The 11,996-nt window shown below is 44.6% G+C and overlaps 1 protein-coding gene across 1 annotated transcript in view; it reads right to left on the minus strand.

Moving 5' to 3' along the window:
- The window catches only part of pdss1 (prenyl (decaprenyl) diphosphate synthase, subunit 1), a 39,596-nt gene extending 34,750 nt beyond the window's left edge, over positions 1 to 4,846 (minus strand). Inside the window, exons 1-2 of the mRNA XM_069914566.1 lie at positions 4,652 to 4,846; positions 361 to 428 (exon numbers count right to left, since the gene is read on the minus strand). Coding sequence (XP_069770667.1) covers positions 361 to 428; positions 4,652 to 4,801 — 218 coding nt within the window. The 5' untranslated portion in view covers positions 4,802 to 4,846. The remainder of the gene's footprint in view (positions 1 to 360; positions 429 to 4,651) is intronic.
- Between the last annotated feature and the right edge of the window lie 7,150 nt (positions 4,847 to 11,996).

Here is an 11,996-nt window from a genome sequence, read left to right on the forward strand (position 1 = left end):
TCATCAAGCAATAAATACTGATCAAGAAACAAAAATCATTTTTTTAAAAAATAAGTTGATATGAATCTGGTGTTCACCTGAGAGAACAAACTCAGTTTAGCTTCTCTTCTAAGAGGACACTCATGAAAGTATAGAGCTCACAGTGTTGCAGTGGAATATCAATCTGGAGTTCTACTCATTACCACAGTGGTAGTTGAACCCGTGACTCTAAAATGAGAAAGGGGAGCAAAAAGGCAAATGCTGGAAGATAGTCTCCAGAGACTATCATTACATTCCAAGAGCTTCATCTTTCTCTAAAATGGAATTTTGTAAATACATTGAGGATACACAATCCAAATTATTTTCTTAAAATATTCTTACCTCCATAAAGAATTTGGCTTCTTGTAAACTGTAGTGTTTAAATGAATTCTTCGAAACAAATACAGCTCCTTTACAGAAAAAGAAGTTTTTAATGAGCAACAAGATTTAAAAAAAAAAAACAATCACACCTGCAGACTCCTTTTCATCATCAACTGGAAAATGACTTGGCTTGTTTCATTAGACTTTGGCCAAGTCTGATTTTGCATGACATCTTTTTTCCAAAACAATTATATACATAATATATTTCTTTTAAATGTTAAGTGTGGTCATACCTTAAAGATGGGGAAGTGAAAGGAGATTAATAACAATTTGAATAAAATAGAAGTTTTGAAAATCACTAGTAAAGATGCTAGAGGGCCTTTCCCACTGAGGTTTGGAGAGAAAACTAGATAGAGGATATGGGTTAAAGGTGAAAGGACAACAGTTTATAAGGAACATTAGGTGGAACTTTTCATGCAATGTGATGAGTGAGGAACAAGCTGCCAACTAAATTGGTAAACAGACTCAACTTTGACAGTTAAGAAAAATTTTGAGAGGGAAGGTTATGGAAGAGTATTTTGGGTGCAGGTCAGTGGGATACGGCAGAATAATACACTCGAAGGATCAAAGGGTCTCTTCCTATTCCATGATTTTTATGGCATGTGTAGTGGCTCTCCAGAAGCTTAATTTAACTGGCTCGGAAGGTTCCGAGTGACGTCATATCACAATGCGATGATATCATTTGGAATGCATGAGGTTATAAAAAGCTGTGCATGACTGTTTTTAGTTTTAAATAAGTTTTACTGAACTTCAAATTGTCTACATCTGATCATTTTCTCATTCATCATTTCACAATGTGACAGTTGCCACATTGGTGACCCCACCGGGCCCAAATGGATTTTGGACCCAACATGGACAACACAGCAACGACTGGCCATGGCGTTGCCAGGAAAAGTGCCAACATGAAATGGATGTCTTCTGGTATATGCTCTAAAATCAACTGCTCAAAGAGCAAGTCTGACAGTGCCAACATGTCCTTCATTAACTCTGAATGGGCGTGGTCTGCTAGGCCATTAATATGGAGGAGCTGTGCAGCTCGCTTGTGCTGTGAGAGACCGTAAATCTGAAGAAGGAGTGCTTTTAGGGCTTTCTGAGAGCTGGTGGGTCCCGAAGGAAATCCACTACTCAACCAGCATGTCCTTGTGGAGGGCACTTACCATATGATATTTCTTAATGGCGTCCACTTGGACTGATACATGGATAGGATAGGTTTAGATATGGACAAACAGAGACAAGTGTGGGTTGGACATTTCTGATCAGTATGTGCAAGTTGGCTGAAGTGCCTGCTGTCACCTGTACAACTATGACTCTAGGAATGAAAAGCAAAGTTGTACACAACATCTCAGGTGCTTTCTATTCAGTTATCTATGATTGGAGGAAAACTTCCAATCTTGTATTCAAATTCTCTTTCAAATACTTTAAACATCTCCATCTCACTTGGATACACCTTCCTACAAGTTTCCTGTTCCTGACCTTTCCATTTCTAATTGCCGATGGGACATCAACCAATTGGACTTATCTTCCCTCCCACCCCAACCCACACTCTTCACCACTCCTAGTAGTAAAACATGAAAATCTGCAGACATCATGGTTGAAATTAAAACAATGCTGGAGAAAATCAGCTGGTCAAACAGTGTCCTTTATATAGCAAAGGTAAAAATACATAACTTATGTTTCTGACTTGACCCCTTCATCAATGGAAAAATGTCAGCAGGCATCCGAACAAAAGAGTAGAGGAGGAGGGGTGGTTGCAAAGGCAGGAGGTAATAAGTGGAGAAGGGAGGGAGGGGACAGCAGCAAGCAAAGGGTGTAAGAATGGCTAGGTGAATAGATGGGGGGGGGGGGAAAGGAAGGAGAGCTGGAACAAGGAAGGGGAAGGGGTGGGCGAGGAGATTAGCAGAAACCAGAAACGTCTATGTTAATGCCATCGGGCTGGAGGGGGCCCAATTATAAAATCAGGTGTTGTTCCTCCAGGTCTTGGTGGACAAGGCCACAGACACACGAGTATGGGAGTGTGACACAGAACTGAAATGGTTGGCTACTAGGTCTCTGTCACTGGTGCCAACAGAGTGAAGGTGCTCAACAAAGCGACCTCCCAATCTGTAGCAAAACTCTCCAATGTAGAGAAGTCCATAAATGGAGCACCAAATGCAGTAAATTAATCCTGTGGATACAGAAGTGAAGTGCTGCTTCACTCAAAATGCCCATTTGGTGCCCTGATCTTTGGTGAGGGAAGAGATGTTGACACAAGCATGGAACCTCCTGCAGCTACGGGGAAGGTGTGTGTGGGAGGAGTGATTATGGGTAGTTATGGAGGGAGCAGTCCCTGCAGAGGGTGCACGAGAAAGCCACGGAGGGCACAGTTCCTCTGTGATTCCCTCGTGCATTCACCCCTCCCAACCAATAGGCCCCAGCACCTTCCCTGTGGCCACAGGAGGTGCAACATTTACGCCCACACCTCCCTCACCACTGCCCAGGGCCCCAAACAAGTCTTTCAAGTGAAACAATACTTCACTGTGTATCCGCAGGATTGATTTACTGCATCCAGTGCTCCCCCTGTGGGCTTCTCTACATTAGAGACTGGGTGCAGATTGGGAGATTGCTTTGCCATGCACCTTTGCTCTGTCTGCACCAGTGACAGAGACCTCCCAGATGCCAACCATTTCAGTTCTGTGTCACACTCCCATATCTGTCCATGGCCTTGTGTACTATCCCATAAAATGGAGGAACAACACTTGATTTTCTGTCTGGGCACTCTCCAGCCAGTTGGCATTAACATTGACTTTTCTGGTTTCTGCTAACCTGCTCTCCCCTCACCCTCCTTTCCTATTACCTCTCCACTCCCATTCCTTCTCTATTCACCGAGCCACTCCTCCTTCCCTTGCTTACTGCTGTCCTCTTCCTCCCTTCTTCACCCATTACCTCCTACCATTGCAACCATGCTCCCCCCTTTTGTTCTGATGCCTGCCAACATTTTTCCATATCTTGATGAAGGGCTCAAATCAAAACGTCAGTTGTGTATTTTTACTTCTGTTATATAAAGGACACCGTTTAATCTGCTGAGTTTCTCCATCAATGTGTTCTTTACCACCTCCAACTTTACCATTAACTCTGCAGACAAAGGAGGCACAGTTGAGGGTCTGACTTTGCAGAAACCAGACATCAGCTGTCAGACACTTCCTCATATCCAGTCTAGACTAGACCAAGAGTCTACAAATCATCATCTCCCATACTATCATTGTTTCGGGCAATCTTCCTGAGACCACATCAGACTCAGCAGCATTTCAACCTCATTCCACTGACTTCTAATTCCTTTCCAAAGCTGCTTTCAGGTGCATTCTCTGCCAGGAATGCACCTGCAGAAGTGGATGCAGAACTTTGGAATCGTTATTCAGGTGGCAGCCCTGAAAGCTCTGGGACAGGAGGCTCCTGCCCACTGAAGTGACTCATTTGAAGCCCGGCGAAGGGGAAGCAGAAGGAACACAGGATTATGGCGGACCCGGAGCAGGCAAGAGAAATACTGACAATGGTTTCAGACTTTCTCAGTGTTCAGAACGAGATACCCTGCCTGCACACGGTTTCCAAATTCGCACCAAGTGATGACATCATGTAGGCGGACTTCAGTGCTCCGCCGATGATCCCTCCCGGAGGAGGGTTAGAAAGTGTGCCTCGGAGCCACCTCCTGCTCTTTCAGGTGGGCACCCCGAGAGCCGCATCTTTACATCGGGGTATTCTGGCCACCTGAAAGAGCTGAACTGGCCTGACTCATTGCTTCTGCCTGCTCAATGCCATCTTGTTCCCCCACCCAGTCCCTTCCAATCGACATCTGTGAGACAAATGGTGCACCTCCCCGATTTGAAAACTTCCAAATGTTTCCCCCTCTCAGCGCCACAGCTTTACCCCGGAGGTGCAATCCCTCCACACACTGATCCGTCGTCAGGAAAGACGCCGGGCTTTCTTCAACGCAGAGTCGTTCGGTTCCCCTCCACCTGCCGGGCGGAACTCATCCTCCCGCCCATTCCCCACAAGTGAAATATATCGCACTCACTCTCTCCATTCCGGCCCCATTTCTCCCTGCTCGGGATTTCACCGGCTTCCCCAGTTTGTACCGAACCCCCCCCAACACACACACACACACACACACACGTTACGGCGGGTGTGGCCGCCCGGCAAACAGCACTCGAGGCAACGATGACCTTGCCTCCACCCCGGTGGACGCGTCCCTGCCCCTTCCCCTTCCCCGGAGCCTTACCTTACTAACAGCGGCGCGTCGGTGCAGCCCCCCGTCTCCTGCCTCCAGCACGCCCCGATGACCGGTAAAAGCACCGCATGCGCTCCAAGCTCCACCCGCGAGCACCCGTCTCCCGGTCCACGCGCACTGACGGCTCCAAGGCAGCGCCATTTTTACCGGCCCGGGCCCGCCTTCGAGCCTGGCGAGGGAAGCTCGGGAGGGAGGAGACGAGGCAAATCACAGCGTTTCTTTTTTTAAAAAAATATATATATACACTCGGTTCGAAAGTCCTAAGAGGGGATTGTTATATCCCTTTTAAAAAAAATAGTAAGTTAAAGATTCAGGACGTTCACCCGGAAATGATCCTGGTCAAACCGGAAACCAGAAGTTTTGGCTGGAGTTGTCAAACTTGCCTGTTTCTCTGCAGTGATTCGCCCTTGAACTGCGATTTACCTTATAGCGTTCTTTATATAAAAAAACACTTCAGAAGTCATGCCCGATGCTGTACTCTACTGACTGGAATTCCTCGGCGAATGAAGTGCAAGTCTAAATGACACCTACCCCGAACAAAATCCGTACTGTAAGGGATACTGGAATGTGAGGAGCCAAGCAAGTGCTCATTAGAAATGAAGTATTATGGGTTAAATCAGGGTGAAGGGATGCTGGAATGGGAGGAACGGTTATAAAAGTATAATAAAATAAGGATCTTCAAAACAGGATAGCAAGTAAATAGCTTTAGCAAGTCTTGGGGATTGATTAATGAGTAAAGAACAAAGACTTGATATTTCCTGGCTAACAAGTTTACAGGAAGGCACATAAACTGATAAGAAGTTAGAATCCACGTGGGTGGAATTACCTAATGCTAAACCAATCCAGGAGGCAGAAGAATGTTAGGGGGAAGGTATCTCTGTACTGAAATGAAATGTATAAAAGTTGGGTCTGCCTCAGTATCTGTGTGTATTCCCAGGGTAAGGGGAAGCACCCAACTTTGCATTGTTGTAGAATAAAAGTTCTTTGTTCTCAATTTTTGTCTCAAGCAAATTCTGTGAAGGTACTTCTGCTTCTCACAATACCATGCCCGATGCTGTGTTTTGTCTCGACTACGTTCAAGATGAGCGTGTGCTGGATCCTTGCTTAAACGAGTTGGATGAACGAACAGAGAACAGCAGCTCGTACAATATTCAGATCTGATTGAATGAGGATGACGCGTGCGTGGTTGATTTGGGAAGCAACCTTTGGGGTTTTCGCTCCAGGGGGAAGTACCGATGTTAAGCCCGAATGTAATTCTCTTGACCCTATTTTATATTCTATTAATAGTGATGCTACTATGAGTTACTGCAAAGTTAGTCATAAAAGGGTATCAATAGATGGATGGAATTTAACTTCACAAAACCTAAAGTAAGTAATTTACAACAAATAGAGCATGCATATTAAAGACTTCAGTTATTTTGGGGCCTTCACTGACAAAGCGTTGAGAATAATAGCATTACATTCACTTTATATCGTCACTATGGATGAAAATGTGTTGCAATATTATAAAGGTGGAAAGTACTTTATTGGAAACATTTTGCCAACCAGTCAACCACCTCTTGTCAGACGAATGGAGATGTGATAGAAGTTTATAAAATTACGAGAGGCATAGATATGTTAGTCAGGATCGTTTTTGCAGGATAAAAATGTCTTGAACCAGACAATACGTGCTTGAAGTAGGGGGAGGGGAAGGTGGGTGCGGGTTGGAGCAGAGGTGCAGTGCAAGTTTTCTGCACAGAAGAGGGATGGGTGGCTGAGGTTGCAGTGAACTGGGATTCACTGGTAGGGTGTTGTGCTGATGGCTGGCCCTGCCTCCCAGCTCTGCCCCCATCTGCTTACATATAACCCTGGTTTCCTGCCTAAACCCAGAACCCTTCTGAAGACTACCGTTGAACCCTACCCTTAGTTATAAACTAATAAAAGTCTTTGTTTTCTCTCCAGTTGTGAGAGCTTTTATTCGCGCTACAATTTTGTTTAGCTTATTCCCTAATGACGGAAGCGCTACTCAAGCCATATATGCTAATGATAGACCCTCTGTCCCTTGACGTGGCCGAGGAGTTCACGTACTGGCTAAACTGTTTCCAGGCCTACCTGAATGCAACCTGAGATGTCTTCCACATCAATGAACTCAGGAGGTCCGCACTCGTTTCAAGATTAGGAACAAAAGGGTATGCAGTCATCAGGGACTGTTGAAGGCTCAGTACCTGAAGTCTCGGAGTGAGGTCCTAGCAAGGCCCTGACTCGCTCTACGTTGCCAGCAGCCAGGAGAGACCATCGATGACTACCTGCTGGATCTGTGGACGCTTGCCGAGAAGTGCAGCTATGAAGAGGCAATGGGCCACGTTCATGAGGAAGAACAGATCCGGGACATTAGTCACAGGGGTCCACTCAAGGTACATAAGGCAGTGACTGCTCAAGTTGAGAAAGAAGGACCTGACTAGTCATGGAGTCTCTGGATACCTAGCCTCAATGGTCCTAGATCAGGACAGGCCTCACCAGCTCAGCAACTCCATAGAGACTGTGAAGGTAAACAGACATTCCACTAGATGCCTAATCGACACGGGTTCTACTGAAAGTTACATAGACTCACAGACTCTGCAAAAATACAACCTGAAGATGTATCCTTATAATTACCGTATATTTCTCAGGTCTCATTCGCCTTCTATGTGGTTTAACAACATTGTATAGTACTCCTGTCATTTGAAGGCGGGGGTGGCGGGGGGAAGGAAGGTGTAAATTTTTCTTGTATATTCTTCATGATCTGTGTGCTCTGGTGTTGGGTCTGGACTTCCTGTGTCACCTTAAAAGCGTGACCTTGGAGTATTCTGGTCCCCTCCCCCTGTAATGGTTTGAAATGGAGGGCCTCTAAACTCAAAACCTACATGTAACCTCTCCATACGGAATATTAACTCTCTTCCTGAATCTGTACCCAGACTGCAAACCCATTGCTACCAAGAGCAGGAAGTACAGTAGGAGACTCAACGTCTGCTGGATGAAGGCATCATCGAACCTAGCACCAGTCCGTGGAGAGCGCAAGAGGTTGTGGTAAAGGGGGAAAAACAAGACATGCTAGTAATCAAAACTATTAATCGGTACACAATCCTGGATGCGTGCCCCCCCCCCCTCGTATTTCGGACATGGTGAATGATATTGCACAGTATCAAGTATATTTGACCGTCAACCTGAAAGCTGCTTATCACCATCTGCCAATCTGTTCCGAGGAGCATTCATATACGGCATTTGAGGTTAACGGTCATCTCTATCAATTCCAGAGGGTCCCTTTCGGTATTACTAACGGGGTTTCTTCCAGAGGCAGATGGACAGAATGGTGGACAAGTATGGGTTGAAGGCTACCTTCCCATACCTCAATAACATCACCATCTGTGGCCACACCTTAGAAGACCATGACGCCAATCTCCAGTTTTCTCCACACGGTGAAAGCCACGATCCTCACTTATAACTGACAAGAGCATATTCAGGACTAAATGGTTGGCTATTCTTGGCTATTGGCATCATTGGCCCTGATCCCGATAGGATATGCCCCCTGTTAGAGTTCCCCATCCCCAGGACCAAAAAGGTTCTGAGGAGAAGCCTGGGGTTTTTCTCATATTACGTCCAGTGGATCCCTGAATAGGCTGATAAGGTTCACCCTCTCTTAAAAGCCACTAATTTCCCCCTCTCAACTGAAGCCCAAACAGCTTTTAACTACTTCCAAAATCATATTGCAAAGCTGTCATGTACGCGGTGGATGAGAATGTATCTTTCCAAGTGGAAATTGATGCTTTGGACGTAGGTAGGTAGGTCCGTTGCATTTTTTTTTGTGGACATTACAAGGCCACGAGCTCCGGAAGGAGGCTCAAGCCATTGTAGAAGCTGTAAGGCACTGGAGACACTATCTGGTTGGTAGAAGATTTATGCTCCTCACTGACCAGTGCTCAGTTGCATTCATGTTCAATAATGTCAAGAGGGGAAAAATCAAGAATGACAAGATTGCTAGGTGAAGGATCGAACTCTCCACCTGCAATTATGACATTGCCTTTCAGCCAGGAGCCCTTAATGACCCTCCAGATGCTTATCCAGAGGAAGCTGTGCCTTTGCACACACTAGCCAACTGCAGTCTATGCATAATGAGCTCTGCCACCCAGGGGTTACCCGCATGGCTCATTTTGTAAAGGTATGCAATCTGCCCTACTCCATGGAAGACATCAGGGAAATGACCAGGTCTGCACAGAGTGCAAGCTGCATTTCTATCACCCCGTAAAGGCACACCTCATCAAGTCATCCAGGCCCTTCGAATGACTCAGCGTTGATTTTAAGGGACCTCTCCCCACCATGAATGAGAACATCTTCCTGATGAGTACTGCTTCCCATTCTCCATTCCATGCCCAGACACGTCAGCTACAAAGGCCCTAGACTCTATTTTCATTCTGTTCGGGTATGCCAGCTATATTCATAGTGACTGGGGCTCATACTTTATGAGTGACGAGTTGCGTCAATACCTGCTGGTGAGTGGCATCGCATCCAGCAGGACTTCTAGCTAAAATCCCCCAGGGGAACGGGCAGGTTGAAAAGGAGAAACCCACAGTCTGGAAGATGTCAAAATGGCCCTGAAGTCAAAATGCCTTTCAAACTCACGCTGGCAGGAAGTCCTTCCCATGGTGCTCCATTCCACCTGGACGTTACTATGTACCGTGACCAATGCTACTCCTTATGAGCTATTCACTTTCGAAAGAAGGTCAACATTGGGAACTACTGTCCCAGTCTGGCTCACTACTAGTCCAGTCCTTCTCAGGAAGCACCTGAGGAGATGCAAGACCAACCCCCTGGTGGAAAGGGTGAAACTGCTCTATGCCAATCCCACATATGCCTATGTAGAGTACCTGAATGGCAGGGAGGACATCATCTCCGTCAGGGACCTGGTACCTGCCGGAACAGAGGGTCCGTTGCCTCAGGTGTCCTGTGAGCCACAGAGCTCATTCTCACCGCCCCCAGTCATGGCCTCGGGGGATCTGGTTTAGGAGCAAAGGGCACCCCCCCTCCTCCATTGAGCTGGAGACCCATCCCGCCTCTTTTCCCTCACAAGGGGACCAGGACACCCAAGGAGTCCAAGGCCCACCAGTGCTAATGTGCTCCACCAGGATCTCCAGACCCCCGGACTGCTTAAATGTAAATAAATGTACATTTTTTAAAAACCATGTTCTTCGTCTTCATTCACAGACCCTAAATTCTACAGGAAGGGGTGAATGCAGTAAACTGGGATTCACTGGTAGTTTGTTGTGCTGATGGCTGGCCCCACCTCCTGGCTCCGCCCCCATCTGCTCACATATAGCCTGGTTTCCAGCCTAAACCCAGAACCCTTCTGAAGACTACTGTGAGACCCTACCCTTAGTTATAACTAATAAAAGCATTTGTTCTCCCTCCAGTTATGAGAGCTTTTATTCACGCTACAGAGGTGAATTGCCCGCAGTAGTGGTAGAATTAATGGTGATTACAGCGTTTAAGGGCCTTCTAGATAGACATGAATATGGAGGTAATAGAGGGATATATATCATATTCAAGCAGCCAATTTTTAGTTTATTTTAGGCATCATGTTCAGCACAGGAGCCTTGGGCCGAATGGGACATATCTGTGTTTTCCTTACTGTTCCATGTTCTAAAACATTTCCTTTCCTCTTAGTTTCAAAGGATACTCTTTATTTTGAGGCTCTTCTAGAAGACACTACTGCCAGGGGAAATCTCTGCTGTGCATTTACTCTTTAAATCCATTCTTTTGCATCTGATCTGTGTTGGTAATGCAGTATTTATTGTCCATTCTGAACCTTGAAGTGGTAGTCAGTGATTTGTTGCATTTTTGGACAGCTGCAGTTACTCTAGAGAAGGTACATTTGTACATTTCACTGACATCATCTTGTATGACAATTCTCCATCCTTGTACTCAATGTTAATTATCCATAATTGTAAATTCTTTTTTATCTCTGACCCTGTTAGCACCTTAGTCCAGCCGTTATTTCTATCTATCTGGGTAACAAATCCTATCTGCAGTTCCCCAGCAAGTTGTCACAGGTTTGCCACAGAAATTGCTTAGTTTTGTTTGTTATTGTCATTGATGTTTGTGAATAAGTTGTTTTGAGAAGATTGGGCTATTACCTTCTCATCACCTGGAAAATTTCTGATTCTGCTGAACACACTGACTTAAATTGTGTATACAATCCTACATCTGTGATTAAAAGAAGCAGAAAGAACAATTTGCAGTTTCTTCAACATTCAGTCAGTTTTAAAACATTTTTTTTAAAATGTCCTATGGATCTTCTTAGAATATGGGGATCGAAATTGTGGTAATTCTTTAGTTAGTGTTGATTGAATGTTTGTTTGCTGCGAATTAAATGCAGTTTTTACTGCAATGTCATCTGGTCTTAAACTATTTATATTATTTCTGAGGTTTTAGGCAAAATGGCACAAAGGAGTAGGAGAGTATTTGATATGGTCACAGTGTATGTTCAAAGCCAAAGTTCAGTTTTTATGGTAGATGACATCATATACAATACTGAGATTCTTTTTCCTGCGGGCCAGGCAGAATTTCTACTTATCAGTAGTGCAAAAAAAAACCCAGGTGCTACAAGTCTTATGGTACCTATACCTCTTTCCTGATGGCAGCAGTGAGAACATGTGCTGGTGATGTGGATCTTTTATGAATATTGCTGCTCCTCGTCGGCCGCATTTCAACACCAGCCTCTCAAAACATGGTGTTATTAAAATATCAAAAAATACTTTATTTTAACAGAAGCACACTCACAAAAAAGATGCAAGGTCAACTAACAACACTGCGAATGAAAATGAGGTAACAAAACAATTTATAAAAAAACCAATTTTTCATAACAATCTAATAATAGGGATCTGTGACGAGAGCATTTAGAAGAATTTAGTTAAAACACAATCAAATTAAATTCTTGCAATTTTGGGCATTCTTTTATAGCAGATAGAAGCCTCAAAGATTGTACAGAATATTTTCACCTCTATACTTCTTCTAAGACAAAAGAGATATTGTAGATGCTGGAATCTCAGCAGGTTGAACAGCAGCAGTGGGAGAAAAAGAATTGTCAATGTTTTGGGTTAGAACTCTTCAAGTCTTCCTCCAGAAGATTGTTTTTTTGCATCAAGGTTGGACTATTATAATAATTTGATTATTTAGGCAGGGGTCCTATGGGTTTTTTTTTTATCCACTGTCCAAGAGCCGATATTCAATTCTTTACTATTTATTTGCTGCTGACTGTATTTAGTGGGAGGGGTTAGATTAATGTGTTTTTTTTTCTTTTTTTTATATAACTAGAAGAGATCTG

The sequence above is a fragment of the Narcine bancroftii genome, chromosome 1, assembly GCF_036971445.1.
Source record: "Narcine bancroftii isolate sNarBan1 chromosome 1, sNarBan1.hap1, whole genome shotgun sequence".
NCBI classification, from domain to species: Eukaryota; Metazoa; Chordata; class Chondrichthyes; order Torpediniformes; family Narcinidae; genus Narcine; species Narcine bancroftii.